At 52.4% G+C, this 22,229-nt stretch overlaps 2 protein-coding genes across 2 annotated transcripts in view; one reads left to right on the forward strand and one right to left on the reverse strand.

The window, feature by feature from the left end:
• Gas6 (growth arrest specific 6) overlaps positions 1-9,763 on the forward strand; it is a 32,672-nt gene extending 22,909 nt beyond the window's left edge. The window contains exons 11-15 of the mRNA XM_006981283.4: positions 2,492-2,656; positions 4,759-4,927; positions 6,780-6,952; positions 8,315-8,543; positions 9,223-9,763. Coding sequence (XP_006981345.2) covers positions 2,492-2,656; positions 4,759-4,927; positions 6,780-6,952; positions 8,315-8,543; positions 9,223-9,377 — 891 coding nt within the window. The 3' untranslated portion in view covers positions 9,378-9,763. The remainder of the gene's footprint in view (positions 1-2,491; positions 2,657-4,758; positions 4,928-6,779; positions 6,953-8,314; positions 8,544-9,222) is intronic.
• The window catches only part of Tmem255b (transmembrane protein 255B), a 32,571-nt gene continuing 19,289 nt past the window's right edge, over positions 8,948-22,229 (reverse strand). The window contains exons 5-9 of the mRNA XM_006981284.4: positions 21,593-21,673; positions 20,707-20,792; positions 19,254-19,413; positions 18,248-18,391; positions 8,948-14,068 (exon numbers count right to left, since the gene is read on the reverse strand). Of these exons, the coding sequence (XP_006981346.2) occupies positions 13,901-14,068; positions 18,248-18,391; positions 19,254-19,413; positions 20,707-20,792; positions 21,593-21,673 (639 nt within the window). The 3' untranslated portion in view covers positions 8,948-13,900. The remainder of the gene's footprint in view (positions 14,069-18,247; positions 18,392-19,253; positions 19,414-20,706; positions 20,793-21,592; positions 21,674-22,229) is intronic.

A 22,229-nucleotide genomic window follows, 5' to 3' on the forward strand; every position in this document is an offset into this window, starting at 1 on the left:
GCTACCGACTGCTGTCTGTCCTCCTTCCCGGCTTTGAGGGATCAGAGTGTCTGTAGCAGAACAGGGAGGATCCAAGGAAAGAAGAATCCTGGGGAGAGGGTGCCCTCTAAACAGCCGTGGGGACAAGCCTGGACTAGGACCAGGCAGGACCCAGGCTGGGAGCAGTGACCATAACTTGATTTTGTCTGGGTGGCAGCTCACACAGCCTGAACCCATGGCTCAGTAAGAGAGCATCACAAGTTCTGGTCCTCAGTGTTCTCTGCCCAGTCATTCATAACTCTGCTCTTCTGACAGATGCAGGAAAACACTAAGTGTGCCTCCACCTCAGCTAAAAAGGATACCGATGTTCTGGAAGATGGGAACCGTACCATATCTAATGTACATTCCTCCTACACAGCTTCAAGGCGTTCCTATGTGCAAAGTTTCTGAGGCATTTGCTTGATCATTCAACCTCGCTCCACCCTAGACAGTAAATTAACTGTTAGGAGTTTAGAAGAATTTCGGAACATGTATGTTCTTCCAACGGCAGCACCAGCATAGGGGGAACCATGATAGAGCCAGCTCAGTGGCTGATGGGATACTTCAGGGCTGAGGATGAGCGAAGGAAGCAGGCATTAGGGCCTGGAGCCTCTTGTGAGTAGCAGAGAGATTGTATAGGTTGAAGAGGCAAGAGTTTGCATGGGCCACAGAGGTGGGGTGGTTGTGGGGGTCTTTTTTTTTTTTAAGGCTGCAGGGGCAGGAAGTTGAGTAGACACACCAATGCGAGACCCAGAGTGAACTGATGTTCCGGCCTGGGCTGCCCTGAGGAAATATCGGGGTTTCTTCTGTAGAAACCTGGAAGCCGGTGAAGGCATGTGAAGGAAGCAATGACTTCTTCTCCCATCCCCCTTGCACCATTATGGGCACCTAGCCACAGTTAGCAGTGCTGGCCAGCTGGGCTGCCAGGCCCCCCGGACAGGCTGGGCTCAGTCCTGGATGTCAGACCACCCCACGCTTCAGTAGTGAACGAGTTCATCGCCCACTCAGTCCCTTCTCACACAGAGGAGATCACGCCTTTAGTAAATGCATTTTTGGTCGCCCAGCCCAGCGTCTGCCACTGTGGTCACCTTGGGCATAGCCGAGAGTGTGTCGCCCACTTCGGGGATGAAAGTCCTCCAGAGTGGAGGTCTGCTGTGAGAGGTCATTTCATGGATCCCAGAGTCAGCTGTGGTACTGCTGCTGGGCAGAACCTCATCGTCTGCAAAACACTGGCTGAGGGGCATCCAGGAGCTGCATTTTCTGCTCCTGGTCCTCTAGAGCCTAGACAGCAGAAGACCCATTGCTGTGTCAGATGAGATCAGCCCGGGGCCGCAGCACTGATGCAGGGCATACAAGCCCATGTCCAGCCCACGCTGATAACCCTCCCGCCCACAGTCATCATACTTGCTGGGGTCAGAACTGAGAGGCTGAACTTGTTCAACTGAGGAACTTCGGCTTGTTAACTAATCTATGCAGGAGCCAAGGTCATGGCACCCTTCACAGTACAGTCTGTGGTATAGGACCTGGGGCCTGGAGTGCAGCTGTGGGCTCTACAGAGCTCCCCTGGGCTGTTATAGGACACTGGGTTTGTGTCACATGTGAGAAGAGTCCAAACATGGAGCTCGTGTTAGACTTCAGTTTGGCTCTGAGCCAGCAGTTGGCTGGCTTCGGATGCCACTCTGTAGCCTGGAAGTTCCTCACACAGACACGCGAGCCACTGAGGGCAGCACTCCATGCCAGTCCAGTGCCCAGGGTCTCAGGTCTGAAGGACATCTGAGGATGAGCGAACAGCTATCATCTCACTTGACCCAAGACAACGTGCTGTGCTTGTCCTGGAGCAGGCACCATAGACGGCCAGGCTGCAGTTTCTCAAGAGGCCCGTGCCACATCAGACATGGCTCTCTAGTTCTTTTAAACCGGAATAAGCATCAGTAGGGCCTTTCTGTGACTGTCTTCTAAAATACACCAGGTAGTGGTCTGTTTTAATTTCAATCCCAAATGTAGGGGAGAGGTTAGTCCTCTTCACGTGAACCCTGACCTGTGAGCTCACAAGGGGAGCCACAGAAGTGACTCTGAGCAAGGAAGGGTGTGGGGAGAACCCACAGAGGTGAGAGTGAGCAAGGTTAGTGCCTCCTGGACACAGGTGACATGGGTGTGGTCTTGTGAGGTCAGACTCTTCCTGGACCAGATAAACTTGGGTGGTGTTTCCCCTGAGGTCTGGTGTCCTTGGCCCAGGTGACGTGGACATGGTCTCATGGGTCAGGCTCCTAAGCATGTGGTATGGCATACCCCCCCACTGAGGTCAGGTGTCTCTGGCCCAGGTGGCATGGGTATAGTCTCATAGATTGGGCCATTAGACACAAGTAACATGCCATGTCTACCCTGAGGTACGGTGCACTTGACCCAGGTGATGCGCCATGGGGGCCTTCCGGAAATGACCATCTACCTGCCCTCCCTGCCTGACCCCCTTCAGATCTCTGTGGAGGAGCTGGAACGCAACCTTGTAATCAAGGTCAACAAAGATGCTGTGATGAAGATTGCCGTCGCTGGTGAGCTGTTCCAGCTGGAGAGAGGCCTGTATCACCTGAATCTCACCGTCGGGGGCATCCCCTTCAAGGAGCAAGACCTCGTCCAGCCCGTAAGTCCAGCCCTGACCATGGAGGAGAATGCAGCAGGCTCAGGCTTGGCTGTGCCTCGAGGGGGGTTGCCCTCTACTGAGCCCATCTCACAATTTGAGGGGCCCCAGCTGGCAGCCAGTCGCTGTACATAATAACCAGCCACTTCCGCTCATGATTCTCATTTAAGTGTTCCTCTGACTTGAGGACAAAAAAAGTCTATTTTGCAGAAAAGGTAAAACACCTCATTTAAAAAAAAAAAAAAAAGAGAGAAAAAAACTTTCTGGACATGTCCCAAGAACATTTTGGGTTGTTAGCCATACCTATATTTCCTGTGGGGGAAGCTCTAAATGGGAGGCTTTGGGTCACTTTTCAAAGTCCTATTTTTTTCTGTCCTATGCCACACCTGGCCTTTGTACCTCATCTGTCTCTAGCCCAGTGGTCAGAACCCTTGTTTTGGGGATGGCAACATCCACCACAGATGGAAAACCTGTTTGGTAGGTGATTGACCCGGTCACCACAATTCAGGAGAGTCCCAAGGGGATGATAACATCCAACACATCATTGCAGATCTTCAACACATAAGATGAGGTGACCTGACTGGATTATATGACAGTCTGCACACACTGAGTGTGTGGTCATGAGGGTGACCTGATTTGATTATATAACAGTCTGCACACAGTGTATGGTCATGAGGTGACCTGATTTGATTATATAACAGCCTTGCACACAGTGAGTGTGTGGCCATGAGGTGACCTGATTTGATTATATAACAGTCTGCACACAGTGTGTGGTCATGAGGTGACCTGATTGGATTATATAACAGCCTTGCACACAGTGTATGGTCATGAGGTGACCTGACTGGATTATATAACAGCCTTGCACACAGTGTGTGGTCATGAGGTGACCTGACTGGATTATATGACAGTCTGCACACAGTGAGTGTGTGGTCATGAGGGTGACCTGACTGGATTATATGACAGTCTGCACACAGTGTGTGGCCATGAGGGTGACCTGATTTGATTATATAACAGCCTTGCACACAGTGTGTGGCCATGAGGGTGACCCGAATGGATTATATAACAGTCTGCACACAGTGAGTGTGTGGCCATGAGGGTGACCTGACTGGATTATATAACAGTCTGCACACAGTGAGTGTGTGGCCATGAGGTGACCTGATTTGATTATATAACAGCCTTTGCACACAGTGAGAGTGTGGCCATGAGGGTGACCTGATTTGATGATATAACAGTCTGCACACAGTGTATGGTCATGAAGTGACCTGACTGGATTATATAACAGCCTTGCACACAGTGAGTGTATGGTCATGAAGGTGACCTGATTTGATTATATAACAGCCTTGCACACAGTGCATGTGTGGTCATGAGGTGACTGACTGGATTATATAACAGCCTTGCACACAGTGTATGGCCATGAGGGTGACCTGATTTGATTATATAACAGCCTTGCACACAGTGTATGGTCATGAGGTGACCCGAATAGATTATATAACAGCCTTTGCACACAGTGAGTGTGTGGCCATGAGGGTGACCTGATTTGATTATACAACAGTCTTGCACACAGTGTATGGTCACGAGGTGACCTGATTGGATTATATAACAGCTTGCACATAGTAAGGTGACCCGATTTGATTATATAACAGTCTGCACACGGTGTATGGACAAGCTGAGACTGGCGTCCCTGGCCTGGTTTTTCAGCTTTGCTTTGTAGGCTCGAGGCAGAGGAAAGCACAAGACAGTAAAACGCCCCGATCTGTGCAGTCAGGTCAGGCATCTGTCCCTCCACCCACAATGAGGCTGTCCACCCAGCAGACGGAGCAGGTGGCTGCCTCACTGACGCATGTGCCCTCATCCTGCATGGATATAGGTGTCCTGAAATGTTTTGAAAAGTGAACAGCTCTTTTGTGAAGGAAAAAAAAAACAACTCCCTATATTGTTTTTACACTATAGATTTCCACACACACAAGCCAGAGGGCCCTGCCAGCAGGTTCAATGGCGCCAGACTCGTGGTGACCTCTCCTGCTCGGGTCTGCCTGCCGTTATGGTTTCCTGGCTCAGGAAAAACACAAAGAAAACACATAACCAGGAGTTATGTGTCTTTCCAGATTAACCCTCGCCTGGACGGGTGCATGAGGAGCTGGAACTGGCTGAATGGGGAAGATAGCGCCATCCAGGAAACGGTAAAGGCAAACACCAAAATGCAATGCTTCTCTGTGACCGAGAGAGGCTCCTTCTTCCCTGGGGGTGCATTCGCCTTCTACAGCCTCAACTACAGTAAGTGGGTGTCGCCCTACCTGGGGTAGGACCATGTGGCGGGACTTCCGGGCAGCGATACGCTAAAGTGTGGGCATCCATCCATCTAAATGGTTCCTACCTCAGTGACGAGCTGGCTCTCCACAAGCTGGGGCAGGGCCCAGCTCCCAGGACAACTCATTGGACGTCACATAGAGTTAGCCATGGAGGAGGAAGTGACGGAGACATGGTCCAATGGCCAGAAAGTGGTAGAATGGGCAGGCCTGTAGGGAGGGGGCTACCTGGAAGAAAATCTGGAAGGTTAATGTTGGACATGTCCGAACGTATGTGACAATTCTCAGAAGCGTGCCAGGCCTTCACTGGCCAGTGACTTCATGAGGCTTAGCAATCAGAGGCGATGGACAGGTGGAAAGAATATGAAGTCAGGAAGGCCAGTCTGTGTCACCCTTGGAAGGGGCCCTGCAGCAGGATGGGGCCTGGCAAAAGTGTGTTCTGCTGTGCTTCTCAAAAAACAGGATCGGGGAGGGAGGATGCATGAGATCTGCATCTCTTGGATGCGCGGACAGGCCAGTGCTGGAACCGAGAGCCACCAGTCCCCTGGGGATGACCCAGGGGGCAGAAGGGTGGACACTCAGGTCTTTGGCTCCTTTAAAGCAGAACCCATAATTTTTTAAACTATAACAGTCATTGGGGGTCATTTGGGGGCCCTTCAACCTCAAGTTCTGGGACAGAGTAAGGATGTCTGAGAGTCACCATGCTGAGGGAACTTAGCACACAGGCAAGGTCTGGTGTCTGGGCTGAGCATCTGCCAGCTAAGGTACATTGACCTCTTCCGCCACGACAAAGTGTTTTTATTATCTTTTGCAATCTATGTTCATATACTCCATGAACTATTGAGAATTCACTCCTATAGATGTCATCTAGGAGAGGGCAGAGGACTTGATTTGACCAATGGTGGGTGGCCGGGGAGAACAGGCCAGCTCCGGAGCCTCCCACACACCACAGAGAGCAGGGAGGCTGACCAAGTGTGTGCCGACCTTGATTCACTCACAGCAGCTCTCTCTGGTCTATGGCGTTCTTCATGAGGGACAGACTTAAATATCAAGACTGAGGGATTCTTCTGGCCTCCCAGTCAGTGAAGGACTCCCCCAGGGTGAAGGGTACAAGCTGTTTGCCCTGGAAGAAACAGAATCCACCTGTCCACTTCAGCGCGTAACCTTAGATAAAGATGACATGAAGTGTCACCTAGCTGTGTCTTAGACACGAGGCCCCCATGTGCATTGTGTGGGGACGAGTTCATGACCTAAGGCTCTGGAATGCCAAGCCATGGCACCCAGAGCACAGACACACATAGGGCTTTCTGGAGCGATGTGTCTCACAACATCTGTCCATGGGCGTGGCCTTGTAAGTTCCTGCCAGCATGCATTCTTCGGCGTCTCCTGGAGCTGGCAGAAGGGAAGTAGAACATTACCCAGAGCAGGTGCTTCGTGAAATCTGCAGGGGGAGATGGGAAAGCAGGGCAGGGGATGGCCCTTGGCGCTGGCCTTGTGGCTCCCCGGATAGGTCTTTGTTCCCTGGAGGGCACCAGGAAGAGGGGAGCAGCCATCCCCGTGCCCAAGTGTCGATGGTCTACTCTCAGGGGTGGAGGTCGTCTAACTCTCTTCCTGCATGCTCGCTGTTGGGACACTGGCAGGTCTTGGAGGTCCGGCCATGGTACATACTTCCTCCCCCGCTGGCCTTTTCACCGGGAGGGCCCCTCCCAGGGTGCGCAGAGCTGTCCCTTGGGGCACTCCAGTCTGAGTTGCTCCTCGCTGTTCTCACCGCCGCCTCTCTGCCCCTTGTATGGCCTGGTGATGTGCCGCTTTCATTGCAGCCCGGACATCGCTGGATGTCGGCACGGAGACCACCTGGGAAGTAGAAATTGTGGCCCGGATTCGCCCTGCCACTGACACGGGGGTGCTGCTAGCCCTGGTGGGTGACAACCACGTCGTCCCCCTCTCTGTGGCCCTGGTCGACTACCACTCTACAAAGAAGCTCAAGAAGCAGGTAGAACTGAATGGCGCCCAGAAGCAGCTAGAATATGGGGCCGGCTTGGACTAGCCTACCCCGACCTCCAAGCAACCCCCCCCCCATCGACCCCACCCTTCCCCTTCAAGGAAAAGTCCCGAGGCTCTGCCCACTCTCTGGGCTATTGACTTGTTGAACCTTTCCCTGTCCTGGAGACTCCTTCCCAGTCCCAGATCTCTCCCCAGGTCTGAGTACACAGAGCGAGGTGGCACTCTCCAGCTTTGGGGCCAAGGCTGCCGTACCCATCACACAGGCAGGACGAGGAAGCCACGCTACTGCTGGCCCAGGGGGCGGGTGGTGCAGCCAGGGTCTGAATCCTTCATCTGAGCTGCCGCCAGGCCATGGTGCAGGGTGTCCCACACTAGAGCAGCGATTCATGTGACTCAGGGAGTGGCACTGGAACAGGGACAATTCCCGTTTCTTTCAGAGTCAGACCCACTGACCTCACCGTCAACTCTGATAACTTATCAGATGCTCATGGTGGGTGGGGCCCTGGAGTCAGCTGTCCTTCAGGCAGGGCCCTCCCTCATTGAAGACTCTGCTGGTCTCTTATAGAGCATAAGGCTATTGAGAGGAAGTCTGTCTTCCTCTCTCGCATCCCAAAGAGAAATGTGGGGCAGACAGGAGGGTTTCTATGCCCCACCTGCCCAGGCCATAGAGCCAGGCTGGCTCCTTATACTAATTAGTCATAATGAGCATCATAGCCATGCTGCATACCACCACGGGGACCAGACTTCATGCTGCTGGGCATCTTGACCCAGCCCTCGCATGTATGATGAACCACTGCCAGCACCAACTATTCACCCCGGAGAGGCCAGGCAGAGTGTGTGCTCTTCCCCATGCTGGAACCACAGCTCCAGATGACAGATGTGTCCTTTCACACCCTTTTGAGAAGTCAGCTCAGGCTGGGTGACCCAAGTCCTCACAGTGTCCCAGGGGCTTTAAAAGGTTGTATGTGTATGCACCCTATGTGCCTGTGGAGACCAGGAGAGAGCCGCAGATCTCCTAGAACTGGAGTTAGAGATGGTTGTGAGCCGTATGGATGCTGGGGAGAAAATCCAAGGAAGTACTCTTACCCACTGAGGCATCCCCCTCTTAAAACCTCTCAGCTGCTCCCTGCTTTACATTGCAAAGAAACCGAACCCCCGGATAGGAAAGTACCAGGGTTCCTAGACACCCTCATACCCAGGGTTGCTAGGGCTACCATACACCCCAAGGGGCTAGTGTTGAGGTGGCCAGCCTATGAGGACCAGAGCCTAGGAAGGCAGAACGGGGGTGCACTGACCCCACGTACCTCCTTTGCTTCCTTATCCCCTGAGCACTGTCCTGGTGTCCCTGCAGCTGGTGGTCCTGGCAGTGGAGGACGTTGCCCTGGCACTGATGGAAATCAAAGTGTGCGACAGCCAGGAACACGTAGTCACCGTCTCCCTTCGGGACGGCGAGGCCACCCTGGAAGTGGACGGTACCAAGGGCCAGAGTGAAGTGAGTGCTGCCCAGCTGCAGGAGAGACTGGACACACTAGGGGAACATCTGCAAGGCACTGTGCTCACCTTTGTTGGAGGCCTGCCAGGTAGGAGTACTCTGGCCCTAATGCCCATGGCGGGCATCACCTGAACCAGTATGGCTTCACACATGGGCGGTGATAATGATGGAGACGGGGTTCTGGTTATGGGAAATACAAATGCAGACTGGCTTCTATGCTGGGATGGCGGGGGGTGGGGGTGGGGGGTGGGGGGTGGAGGCTCTTAGTAGTACAGTGCTTTCTCTGGGCCACCCTTTGGGAAGTGTTGTCTGGGAGCCCAGGAGACCAAACACAGAGGGGAGGATTAGCAGGTGATACAAGAGTCAGGTACCTGACTGTGACTGCCAGGGGTAGACAACTCACACAGGCCCAGGGGTGGAACACGGGAAGGAGCTATAGAGAGGCCCAAGTCCTTTTGCCAGGACAGGTCTTTACTTTAGCAAACAACAGACTTTATTTTAACCAATAAGGCTTCAAAGGAGATAAGGGCCCGTAGTCCCTGAAGCATGGGAACTCATGAGGCAGAGAGATCATACGCATGCCTGGGAGGTTGAGGTGTAAAGATGCATTATGCCTGTGCAGATCTGCATCCCCATGGGATGGTACCCTGCAGAGGAAACACCCTGCAGAGAGAATGCAGGCAGGGCTGGCTATGTGCATCATAGAGGGCGGTAGGTGGTACTCCCTGGGTGTAGCTCTGCTCAATGTGTGGTCTCCTGCTGCTCAGAGGTTCCAGTCACTTCTGCACCTGTCACGGCATTCTACCGTGGATGCATGACCCTGGAGGTAAACCAGAAGACCCTGGACCTGGATGAGGCCTCCTACAAGCACAGTGACATCACCTCACACTCCTGCCCGCCTGTGGAACATGCCACACTCTAGATCAAGCTGCTCTAGTACCCATGCACAAGAGGCCTTTGCACCTTCCTACAGCCAAAGGGGAGCAGAGGAATAGACACCCAGCACTGGCTCCTCTTGAGCAAGTCCCCCACCACTGGAGTGGGTGGGCTCCTGCCCTCATGCCTGGGTTTTCTTGAGAGATTTCTTTGCCTTGTAACATATCTGTACATAATGGGACTGGTTTCAGGTCAGCGGCTGCTCAGAGAGCCCCGTGGCCTGGTGGGAGCTGGCTGGCGAGGGTTGGGCTGGAGGGCCAGCAAGTTGCAGCTGAGTGGATTTGAAGAAAATAATTCTGTTATTTTTATTACCACATGCTTCTTTCTGATTCTGAAATATGGAAAATAAAATATTTACAGAAACCTTTTTAACCCTGGGTTGGTCTCTGTCTCTCTGGCCTGGAGGTGTCTCAGAACCGGGCTGCCTTCAGGGTAAAAGGGCTTTGAGTGCATCATGACACAGGCTCACAGCTGCATGGGCCTTTTCTGGGACCCCTGTGTCCCAGGCAGCTGTGGCCTACCCCAGGAGTGTCTCTTCACAAGAATGATGGCAAGGGCTGGAGCCAGGGTTTGCCAGCAAGCCACAGAACCTCAGTTTATTCTGCAAATGCAGACAGTCCTACATGGCTCTGCCATCAGCCTCACACATAGAACCCTTCTTAAAACTCCGCTGGTACCTAGTATGTAGTGTATCAACCTGTACATACTCTCTCATCTCTTCCTCTACTGGCCATTTGCCTCTCTTGGCTGCCTCTGTTCCATTTAAAAGAAAAGGTCTGGTTTTCTGTTTCAAAGCTACGAGCAGAGCTGAGGGAGCTGCACCCTCCCTGGGCTGCACAAGAAACAGCAGCTTGCTCAGTGTCTCCAGGCTGCCCTTTGTTAATAAGGGAAGAAGTGGGGAGCCACTGATTTTAACCCCAGCATCCTGGAAACTCTGGGGAAGACAGGACAGGAACAACACTGTCGAACACAGCTCCGACAAGGTATGGAGTACAGTCCTGCCCAGGATTCCTCGCCGCCTCTGTCCTCAGGCAGCCTCAGGAGCCCACAGCCTCCCAGAGGCCAGATATGTCTTCCACTGGTGAGGCAGCATCCCTAGACCCTCAGTGGTTTTTCCTTGTGTTGGAGGCAACTCTGGAATGTTTTCATGGAATGTTCTCATGAGTGCCCTCCAACCAGCCCCACTTCTCCCCAGAAGGTCATGAGGCCAAGAACAGAGTGGGACAAATGCTGGTTTGGAGCTCAACCACACAGACGAGAGAGGGGGGAGCCACATATTTGGCATTCCTTATCTGCCTTAGGGAGGCAGCAGCACTGTGTGGGAAGAACACAGACACCTCTCTTCCCTGAGGTTGCATCCTCAGCCTTGGCTGGCACCAAGCCTTATACCATCTCCTGCCAAACTAAACAATAATGCATCTGCCAGCTGCCTACCTTGGGCTCCTTCCTCCCCTAGGTCCAGGCGGCCAAAGTACAGAGCACCAAGGGGAGCACCAGGAGACTTTTGAGGGATGGTGCGGACTGTTTGGAGGAAGAGGGTGGGATGGATTGTGTGGTCTTTATCATCTGAGTTGATTGCAAAATTCCTTTTCTAGGGAAGGACTTTCACCATTTTTGCATTGCTATTGTATCCTTGAGGCTGTTTCTTGAGCCTGGGTCCCTCCCACGCACTCAGGATTGTCAGCACCCCGCCCTTCCTCGGGTTCTATCACACTGCTCTTGCAGACACATCCTCTGGTAAAGAAATGTGTCTCCAGATTTTTCCAAATGTACCTGGGGCAAAGTCACCTTTTAGAAACCACTGTTTCAGGGCAGGAGACCACTTCACTGTATTTCTTATCACAAAGCCCGCAGATTGATGATGCATTTAAACATAAAGGAATGCTATGTGCTCTAACTGAAGGCAGTGGCGACACTCAGGATCGCAGGGTCCCTGTCCAGAACAGATAATGACTTCCTACAAACCTGACAGGTAGAGTGACCACCTGAGAGAGAAGCAAGGAGGAGACCCAGGCAGGCCCGACAGAGCATCCTCTGCTGATCAACAAGGATGTGCACACAGAGGCGTGTCTGTGGATCCATGCCATCCTTTACCAGGCTATTGACACTAGGTCTTGAGAAGCAGAGCTCCAAGGGCTCTGTGAGCCACAGAGGAGAGGGTGCAAGTGGAACCCTGACTCAGGCAGGCTCATCTGGTGAAGCAGAAGAGCTCAGCTCAGTGTCTCTCACCAGCAGGGCATGGCCCACCACATACATGACCACACACACACACTCATGCGAGTCGTCAGCTGGTACCATACCGCAGACTCAGGACAACCCCATCTCCCCTCAGTCCAAAAGCAGATGCAAGAGATAGATTCAATGACAAAACGGGTGACCACGAACAAAACTCACTAACCAGAGCAGAAACCAAACACAGAGCAGACCCTCAGGTGGCATTAAAAGAGACAAAGCCATCAAGGGCTGGCTGGGCCAGAAGCCACTGAGCATGCAGGCTCCAGCTGGCTTCCCAGCCTGGTCCACACAAAGGCAAGGACACTGGAGAGTATCTGCCCGCACTGCAGGTTAGTGCGGCTTGTGAGGGCAGTTCTGGAGACTAGGGTACAGAACCTTACCATTCTCCAAGACAAGGGAGAAAGACATTTTTGTGGCAATGAACAAAACTATTGACCTTGGCATGCAACGTTTCTCAATAGTTCTTGCCTCCAGTGGGCATAGGCTCTATACCCAGACATGCAGTTCTGTTGTTCTTCAGAGACCTGGGGGCCAGCTTCAGGAAGTTCAGAAGTCGAGCCCATTGGGCCCAGGACTACTGAATACAAAACTGGGGTACTGTAATATCAAAGTAAATAGGGAAGTGTGGGGGTCCTGCACCAGGGAGGCTCCGGTGCCTTGGAAACCCTCTTCCCATCAGCCTCCAGACCTTGGGTCTTCTCTGTGCGGTCATTACATGGATGACGTGTTCTTTGGCGCAGTCCTGTAAAACAGCAGCCTACTATGTGGCTCCTTGCATCTCTGTGCCTCTGGTCATTCTCGTCATCCTGTACCTCACCCCCCCAAGTGACAGGAGTCTTGCCGTCGCTGTGTAGGATACTTCTTCCACAGCTAGCACGGTGGCATGTCCAAGCCCCTTGGTAGAGCTGCTTGACTGTGCATGCTGGGTAGATGTAAGGCAGGGACCAGAGCCAACTCGCCCCTGACCCCATCAAGGAGCAGTGCCCAAGGCCCCCTCCAAATATAGAGAGGATTTTGTCCTGTTGCCTCCAGGTTCCGTTCTAAGGAACCGTTCACAATTGCCTCTGAAACTGGAGTCCTAAGAGGTGTTAAATATCCTAGTATATATATATTGGTGTAAATATAAGTCAGCAAAATATTGTTTGATATTGGTCCAGGGTTATAGAGAGGCTGAGGCCAAGCTCCTGGATGTTGTAGGGAAGCAAGACTGTGCTAGATCCAAGGTCCGTCAGCATCAAATAGAAACCAAGATACTTTCTCAATAAAATGAAGAGTGCACAGTGACCAGTCCTCAGAAACCGGTGGCTGTCTCAGCCCTTCAGGGATCGGTGAGCAGCTGTAGCACATCTTTTCCACAGACAGACCTGTCACCTTCCTACATGGACCTGTGTTGTGGGCCTTTGTGGGAAACCCTGTTTAGAAAACCTCTCTAGCCTGCCCTGGTGAGATCTGCTGGACTGAGTGGCCTTGACCAGCAGGGGACGCAGGAGCTGCATCTTCACAGACTGGTCCTCCATCCCCACCTGCTAGTTCTGGACCTCATCAAGAGGGGGAAGAAAGGCCCCAGTGTCCACGCAACAGCTAATTAATGAATAAACCAGTGGCCACAAGTCAGCAGAGCACCACAGGGAAAAATGAGGGTGAGATTTGGAGTCCACCAAAAGGTGGATCTTACACAGAGGCAGAACTCAAAGGCCTCTAGAAGTAGCTTTAGGTATCTACTCCAAGCTTGTTTTCCTTCAAATCAGAAAAGTAGAGTTCAGGGGTTTGGTCTGCTCCTTCTTGGGGACATGCTCACAGAAGTGGTTTTGTCTGTTCCTTCTCGGGGACGTCCTCATAGAAGCCTGTCAACCTGTAATGCATTTCCTGAAGGAACAATCTTCACCAAAAGAGATGCCTGGCTCCCTTCCCTTTGCAGGGTAATAGCAACTGATAACCAAGGAGACTAGAGATGGCGCAGCTGTGAGTGACGGCAGGTGCAGAGAAGCCCTTCTGGATGATGGGACTAGGGTCTAGTATGATTTGCTGCTGTCTTCGTGTAGGGGAGGGGTACAGCAGAGGTGCCATTGGGCCACCCGGCCGGCTCTGCTTCTGCCTCTGGTCCTGGCCTGTGCTGGCGGAGGGTGTGTCCAAGAGAAGTGCACAGCTTCGAGATACTTTCCGAATCCTCTACGAGGCTGGCTGCGGAAGCAGGCTTCCGACGGATGGCTTTATTATTTTTGTTTTATTTCTGGCAACCCCCAAACCAAGCTCTTTTAATCTACTGCCTCCGTGTCAGGGCGCATAGGGGGGAGGCTTCTCCCCCGGGAGGAAGTAGGTTGGTGTGCAGAGTGAAGGAGCATTAGGAGAATGCCCATGGCTGGAGCTGCACTGGGAGGGAGACTCTGTGTCCTCAGGCCGAGAGAGGTCAGCAGAGGACGAGGCCGGCAGGGCACTGGAGGGCTGCAATTAAACAGAGAGGCGTCCTTGATCAGCAGGTGGGGGACTTGGCTACACCATCCAGAATATATGCCAGTCTCGCCTCGGCCCAGCACCCTACCAGACCAGGACCCCCAGGAAGCCTCCCAGGCCTAGGAACAGCTAAGAGAGGTCAAGCGTCAGCCTGTCTGTGCCTGAGCGACACAAATGACTTCTAAAGCTGCCAGGGACCCCTGGGGAAGCTCTCCCAAGCTCCAGACTTCCTGGCCTGCTCAGCCCTGTCAACTTTCACCAGCACTGACTAGAAGAGCTGGGGACAGCCTAGAGCCAGATCCTTGGCACTCACTGAAGAGAGCAAGATCATTAACATTCCCAACACAGCATGGTGGTTAATAGGTCAGTGACCAAATGTGGTCAGCCATAGTCTAGAAGTCTAAGGAAGGCATTTTTCAGAGGCAGTTAACATTTAAATAGCTCCCCACTGTTGGAGAGTCTGGTCCAATCACTTGCAGACCTTAACAAAAAAAAAAAAAAAAAAAAAAAAAAAGGCAGTGACCTTCAAGGAGAATGGAATCCTGCCCAAGTGTGACCATGGGTTACAGTTCCAACAGTATTTCCCTGGTCCTGGGGATAGTGGACCAGCCTTGACTACACTCATGAAAGCCAGTCACTATTGTGTCTCTGAGGAACCTTGACAGACACCCCGAAAATCAAGGATGAGTTAATGTGAGAGGAGAAATTTGGGGAACAGCACAGATCTGAAGTAAATCTTTTCTAAGTCTTTTTATTTTTCTTTTCCCCCTCTTAAGTACTAGAAGTTTGAAACTTAAAATCGGTATTTAAAAATATATATAAAGCAAATTTTGAAGTGAGTTTTAAAAAGTGACTCCTGTGTGATTCAACTGCTAGCTCGGGAATTTTCTCCTGTTTCTCCCTCCAATCTGTGTGTGCATCCTTCTGACCACAGGGGCCAGTGCATGTCTAAAGATCATCCTTTTAGGTCTACTAGAATGGGCTTCTCACCCTATCCATTCTGCTCTTTTCTGAAAAAGAAAAAAAAAAAAAAGCAGATACATAAGCCATGAAGCAAGCCCTTAGGATCCAGAGAGCAAGCTCCTAGGAACCACAGGATAAACAAACCACCAGAAACCATAGGATAAACCACCAAGAGCCACAGGATAAACCACCAGGAACCTCAGGATAAACCACCAAGAATCACAGAGCAAGCCTCCAGGAACCACAGGATAAACCACCAGGAACCACAGAGCAAGGCCCCAGGAACCACAGGATAAACCACCAGGAACCACAGGATAAACCACCAGGAGCCACAGAATAAGCCACCAGGAACCTCAGGATAAGCCACCAAGAATCGTAGATCAAGCCACCAGGAGCCACAGACCCAACCACTAGGAAACTTGGATGAAACTGCCTCCCTAACCAAGGCCGTGAAGGCAGGCCCTGCCCACACAGAGAGGACCACCCCAGCAATACCATTCAGGCTGAACTCAAGTGTCGCACTGGGCAAACTGCTGGGTGTTGGAAGAGGCCCCTTTAAAGGTTTACACCCCCCCACAGCCATCTCAGTCCCTCCTATTATTCGGGGATGTTTGCTGGCTGCTAATGACTTCAACAGGACACTTAAAGTATCTCCTTCCGTCGGTTGGCCAGGGGAGACGGCATCCATTCTGTTGTTCTTAGGAAACACACGGGCTCATCCGATATGCCTGTTCCACAGAAATCGGATTACTAAGCATATGGGGCAATTATGCTCCCACACACGCTGCTGTGAAAGCTGCCCAGCCCCGAGCACAGGGCCCCCAGGCCTCCTCTGGGAGGAAGGGAGGCATCCATCCACTCTCTGCAACAGAGGGCCCAGAAGGTAGGAGAAGAAAAGCACACCCATGGGACTTGGCAGGTCATCTTCCAGGTTCCCAAAATGTGTCCCATGGTGAAAGACCGCCCCCTTGTACACCACCACAAGGGGCATTTGTCCTTTGGACACATGTGGAACAGGGATGAGCACTTCATGGGGAGCCTCACACTCTTCGAGAGCAGGCTGGTAGGCCCTCCTCAGCAGTCCCTTCTTCCTCAGGCCAGGCCTTCAAGACAGAGGGGTAGGCAGGCTCCAGGGCTGGCCCGAACACTCTAGACATCAGGCAGGAGGAAATGGAACCCCACATCATCATCATCATCATCATCATCATCATCATCATCATCATCCTCTGTGGAGCATCACGTGTTCTGAAAGAAGACAGCCTGCACTGGGTGTACTCTGGAGTCGTTCTTGGCATCTACGTGATTTAGGGGGCTGTGTGTGTCCAAAGGCAGCCAGGCCAGCTATCCAGAGACAGTCCTAAGTGTCTCACATGTGGATCTGACAAAAGACCAGGAGAGCCGAGCGGGTCCCAGGATGAGCTGTGGCCTGAGATGTTCGCGTCCTTCCTTGTGTGGAGACCAGGGAGATCCTTCTCGAGGCCAATGCAGGAAGTTCCATGGAAAGCCAGAGGCTGCAGCTGCTCTTGCTGGTACCCTTGTATCATCTTACTTCCTGACCCTAGACATAGCTGCTTCCAATGTTCCAGAGAGCGGAGATGGTCCCAAGGCAGGCTTTACCCACAGGGTCTCACATTCCTTGATTTGAGGTCTCTGTGATTCTCGTGGATGAGAACCCAGTTCCCTTTGGGAAGTCCCACTAGCACAGCCTGGGGGTACCACACTGAGAGTCCAGACCCACTCCCCAACACTTCAATGGACCACGGCAGCATCCTTCCTCCAGACCCCAGAGAACCCAAGAAATCCAGTGATTACAGCCCCAGCCAGCAACTTTTGCAGAGAAGCAGAGGAAGTTGAAGTACAGAGAAAAGGGACCTTGGAGTGGGTAACCCAGAGCAGCGGTACAGTGACCTCACCTTTCTGAGTCCAGGGCACCAGTGAGCCCCGGAAAACGGAAGGAAGCTGTGCTTCCTGGGGTGCCCATGCCTTCTTCCAGCTGTACCTGCTACCAGCCCCCCACACTTCACAAATGCAGAGCCCAGATGATCAAAAGACTCCCAAGTATTGCTCACACCTGGTCACTATGCTGGGTCAGTCCTGGGGCCCTGACAGCTTCCTCTATCAAAGATGGTCAGAGCTCGACACTCAAGCCCCCCCCCCCCAAACAGTCCTTTGGCTTGGCAAGGCCTCACTTGACTTTTGTGTGGCTCACTAGGTGCAGGTCTCCTGGGGAATACCTGAGGACATGTGACTTCAAAACAAATGACTTCACTCCATTCACCAGGCCCCACAGGTCAAAGCAGCTCATTTCAGCGGAGTGTGATGACACAGAGATACACTCAACACAGCTCTGGGAGTCTCACAACTGCTTCTGTTAGCACCGTAAAACAAGCCACCAAGCAGCCAGGCTGCGTGAGCAGGCATCACCCCATCTAGAAAGGTTTGTCTAGGCCTGTTCTCAATCTCCCCACAGGAGACACTGAGCAACGTCTACATGGTTTGGTTGCCATGGCTGGGGGTTTCTGCATAGGTAGGTAGAGGACAGGGCCTGCCTGGCACCTCACAGTGCTAAGAAGCAAGGCAGGAGGATCACAAGCCCACAGTGCAAAGTCCAAGTCAATACCATTGGACAGCCAGGACCCTTTCATTCATGGCCACCAGAGCTTCAGAGGACATGAACACGTCAAAGCCAAGTGTGGAATAGAGGCAAAGCCCTGTTCAAACAAGATCGTATTCCAGACCTCCTCCCCTGGTGACCTCGGCATCCACAGCACAGGGCACATGAGCCTTACAGGGTTGGTAGCTTTGTAGACAAATTTCAGTGGATGTTGGCATGCACCTGGCTCCACTTAGAACACTCAATGTCATTACAAGAATTCAGAACCTAGGCAGCCAGTGGCGCGTCCTCAGTTCCCCCGGCCAGTATCAGGCCAGTTCATGCTAAGATAGACAGTGTATAAAGCAGCTAAAGACAGTATATAAAATAAATGGTTCTTCCAGTAGGAAGAACACTCTCATGGTTTACTGGGGCCGTGAGCAGCAACGCACCTCAAAAATGATATGGCCCACCCCATAATGATCCCAGTCCCCATCATCTAGATCAGAGCACACCCTTCTCTATGCACAGCCATACCCGGTCTACTAAGGAGCCCACAGAAACAACCACTGACTCCGCAGCATGCCCGACCCCAGCAGGGAACACTTGCCTACCTGAAGTGGCAGAGGGTAGGAAGAACAGGTTGGCACAGTCATAGATGGAGGGCACAAGCCAGTGTAGGCTAGGATCTGCTGGGCAGGGTTGTAGAGGATCTGAGGAGGTGGAGATGGGCCATAGGCCAGCTGAGACAGAGGGACCTGTAAAGAAAGAGGAGGTGACTATCCAACCCGAGGCACCCTCAAACCCACTCAAGGCGGTACTACAGCGTGGTCCTCTGGGGAGCCCTAAGCCAAGCCACGAAGAGTAGGGCAACCCTCTCTTCATGACCTCACAGAAAGTTCCACATCCTTTACACATGGTCTCTGGGTTGGAGTCACCACCTGGCGCTGCTGCTAGAAGAGGCAGCCTGGTAGAGCCCAAGAACTAGACTGTGGGAATTCAGGTCCTGAGAAGACATCCCTAAATCTCCCTGGCAACAAGAAACCTCAGGACCAAGAGCTAAGCAGCAGCTCTAGGCTGCAACCAAAGGCCAAAGCCCCAGGACAACTGGCTGAGCACAAGGAGAATGGCCCAGAATGTGTTCTGTAGCCCTGTGGATCTGGAAGAACCCCTAAAGGGTTTGTCATGGACCCCGAAAGGACACAAGGACAATTCTACCCAGTGATGAAAGGGTAGCAGACCAGATCTCAAAGGCAGGTTCAGTAGGGCTGGCTCAGTGAGGTGTGGGTGAATTTCAGTTCGCTCATCCAGCTTGTTCAAATGGGGTCCAAGCCCTACCTAGAACCGTGACCAACCCAGGCAATCATGGACCTCACAGTGACAGGGTAGCTTTGCAGGTGAGTTCCATTCTTAGATGGCGACAAGTTCTGCTCACCTAAGAGGATGGGAGAGGGTTCAACCAGCAGGTGATCAAGTACTGCTTCCAGGGCAAGTGATTGGTAATCCTAGTTAACCATCTGACGTGCAGATCACTCGGGAGTTTAGGTCTTTTGTCAAGGGAGCCACTGAGCTCTGGGCTATGACCACCTGGCTGGAAACACGTAGGCTGGTACTGCTTACCATGTCCTTGAAGGCTCCTAGGACTGCCGCTGTGATAATGCCCAGGCACAGGCCCAGGACATTCAGCACTGTGGACACCCAGAGCAGCCGGTACAGGTGGATCACATCCTGGCAGCTCCGCACACCCACAAATTCATAGTAGGCAGGTGAGGACTCGGTGCTACGAGAGGGAGAACAAGGTTACTGCCCTCGTTGATAGAACGTGGCCAGGTGACCCCTAAGTATTAGATCTGTGGTTAGATGACCACCGTTGAGTGCCGTGGCGATCCACGGCCCGTAGACCAACCTATGCATAGGATCTGTTGTCAAGCAACAGCCCAGGGCATCATGCCACGATCAGGGGAGCACTCTGTGAGTTAAAGCTGCGTCTAGCCAATGAGCCCTCATAGCGTAGAGCCACAGTCATGAACACTACCTCTGGGGCAGTACGGGCTGGTGGGTAGTTAGTCAAGGAGCCCTGGAAGCTCTCAACTTCCAAACCAGAGAAACCCAGGAGACTTGGGGCCACTCTGACTCCTGAAGAGAGAGAATAGAGCGGGGCTTTACTAGAAAGCCAGTTAAAGGGGACCATTTAAATAGTGACACTTCTTTCTAATCACCAAGACATCACTCAGCCATGGACACCCTACAAGATTCACACTAGAGTGGTCCTGGCCACCACTGAAGAGCAGCAGATGGTAATCAGGCCTGGCATAAGGCACCGAGGTCCCTCCAGAGACCTGGGGGATGGTTCCAGTGGGAAGGATATTTGTGTGAGGTGTGGCAAAGGCCTGGGGCCCCATAGACAGACCCTGAGAAGCAGCTACACCACCAACCTTGGGGCTCCTGGGGCCTCTGGCTCCTCTATTGCTGACTTCTTACCTCCTCCCACCCAGGTGAAAACTTCTCTGGGGATTCATTTGGTGGGGCTAGCCAGGGAGGCTCCACCAGGCTCACAGTGGGGTGGAAAGTGGAGACAGGATGTCCCAACTTACTACGTCCTGGGCCCTTAATGACCAGAGCAAGCATGGTGGCTGAGCTGCCTTCCATGCCAGAATAAGCAAGCATTTTGTGTTCTCATTTCCCATGTATATCGTAACAGAAAGCTGCAAGTGGATCTCAGCCCCGACAGGGAGCAGAGCAGAACTGAGATGTGTTGGTGGCTAACTGGTGGCCAGCTGCCTCAAGGTATGCGACAAACAGGGTCCAGGCCACGTTTAAGTACTTCCACACTCTGTGTGTGCTCTTGGGTGGGGACCCGATCACTCTGAGAATCCACTTTTTCACTGCTGAAACTAGATCCAGAGGAAGAAACAGAAAATCAAGTAGATATAGGAAGGGAAAAATGGGGGCCTCTCTCATGGACAGATGTCTGTGCAAGGTTTCACTTCTATGTGTGTGAGTGTATATGTGTGTGTATTTACATGCTGAATATGTTTACATGTGTGTGCACAGACTCCTGATGTAGCCTTACCTCCCACAAGCATACAGGTCACAGCAGTAACATGTGTTGCTCCTCACTTTCAGCTGGCACCTTCCACTCAGAGAGTAGCAGGTGACCTGGGGCAGAGACAGGCAGGTTCATACTTTATCCTATATAGACAGCAGGCAGCCTAGGTCTAAAAGCAGGGCTGCATTACCAGGACCCTCCCTGATTCATGGCAGGCTGGGGTGGGGGCGGGGTTGGGCAGGGCAGGACACAGGACAGGATTAGATAGGGCAGGACAAGATGAGGCTGGACAGGACAGCACTAGGTAGATCAGAGCAGGACTAGGTGAGGTAAGGCTGTCAGAATCCCTGCCCACATCCCCCAACCATCTACCATTGACATCTTTTTTTCTGGAATTTCCAGTGCACACATTTTCAACCTTCTGCAGGTCTGAAATCCCCACAGCACTGGTGTAGACAACCCAACTGAGCCACATGCCAGTGCCCACCTGGGCTGGTCTTACAGGTTAGCTGCTGTGCGCACTTGTTCTTCCTGGCATCTCACTCAGCTTAAGAGTGAGGTCACACTACAGCTGTCCCCAGCCAGGGAGAGCCAGAGAATCCCTTGAACACTGCACATGTGTGATCCCAGTGTTTCATGGCAGTGATTAAGTCAGTGAAAATGCTAATTGGAATGCTAATTGGCCACACAGAACTGGACAGATGAATCCTAACACTGTGTCGAAGAGGAAAGGGTGCAGCTGTGATTCCAAAGAGAGTGCCACCGTGCATTGAACTGTCACGGATAGCTCCTAGCTTTCAGTGCCTTGAGACCCACACAGCAGGAAGATCGGTGAGAATTAAGACAGCCATTTTAACCAGACCCAGAAGACTTGGGGGATATGGAAACCACGTGGGCCAAAGGGGCTCACCTCTGTCTGATAGACATCATACAAGTACCCGGTCCCACTGGAGTAAAACTGGCACCTTCCTGCGCTGAGAGGTCTTGGTTCCTAGAGAAATAAATGTAGATGGGATGGACTGGTCATCCCCAACCAGGAGTGGCCATTTCAGGCTTGCCTTCCATGGACTGGAGCAGGACCAAGGCCACACACATTATTGCCTGCATGGCTTGCCTGCATGGCAATTGTGTGCATCTTCCAGAAGGCTGTAGAGGAGAGAATTACAGACACCCTCCATCTACCTGCTGGGCACACACATCAGCACACAGACAAGGGGAATGCTGCTGAGCAGGCCAAGGGGTGGTCTACATCTCACCAGGGACACTCGGCTTCTCTCTTCCTAAAAGAAAAATGAGTTTCTTCTAGTAGGAAGGGAATAAAAGATTTGGGGCTGATTCACTCGTCCATCCAAACCACCCATCTATTCGCTTAGACGTCCATCATCCATCCATCCTTCCTTCCATATGTCATGCCCCACCACTGGACACAAGCTCATCCATTTCGAGCTCACCACGTCCCCACTGCTGTGTCTCTGACATTCGTGGATCCAACATAGCATTGAAGCACGAGGAAGCCAAGGTGAGCTAGAGCTGTAGGTGAGAGAAGC

This window comes from Peromyscus maniculatus, chromosome 17 (genome assembly GCF_049852395.1).
Source record: "Peromyscus maniculatus bairdii isolate BWxNUB_F1_BW_parent chromosome 17, HU_Pman_BW_mat_3.1, whole genome shotgun sequence".
In the NCBI taxonomy this organism is placed as follows: Eukaryota; Metazoa; Chordata; class Mammalia; order Rodentia; family Cricetidae; genus Peromyscus; species Peromyscus maniculatus.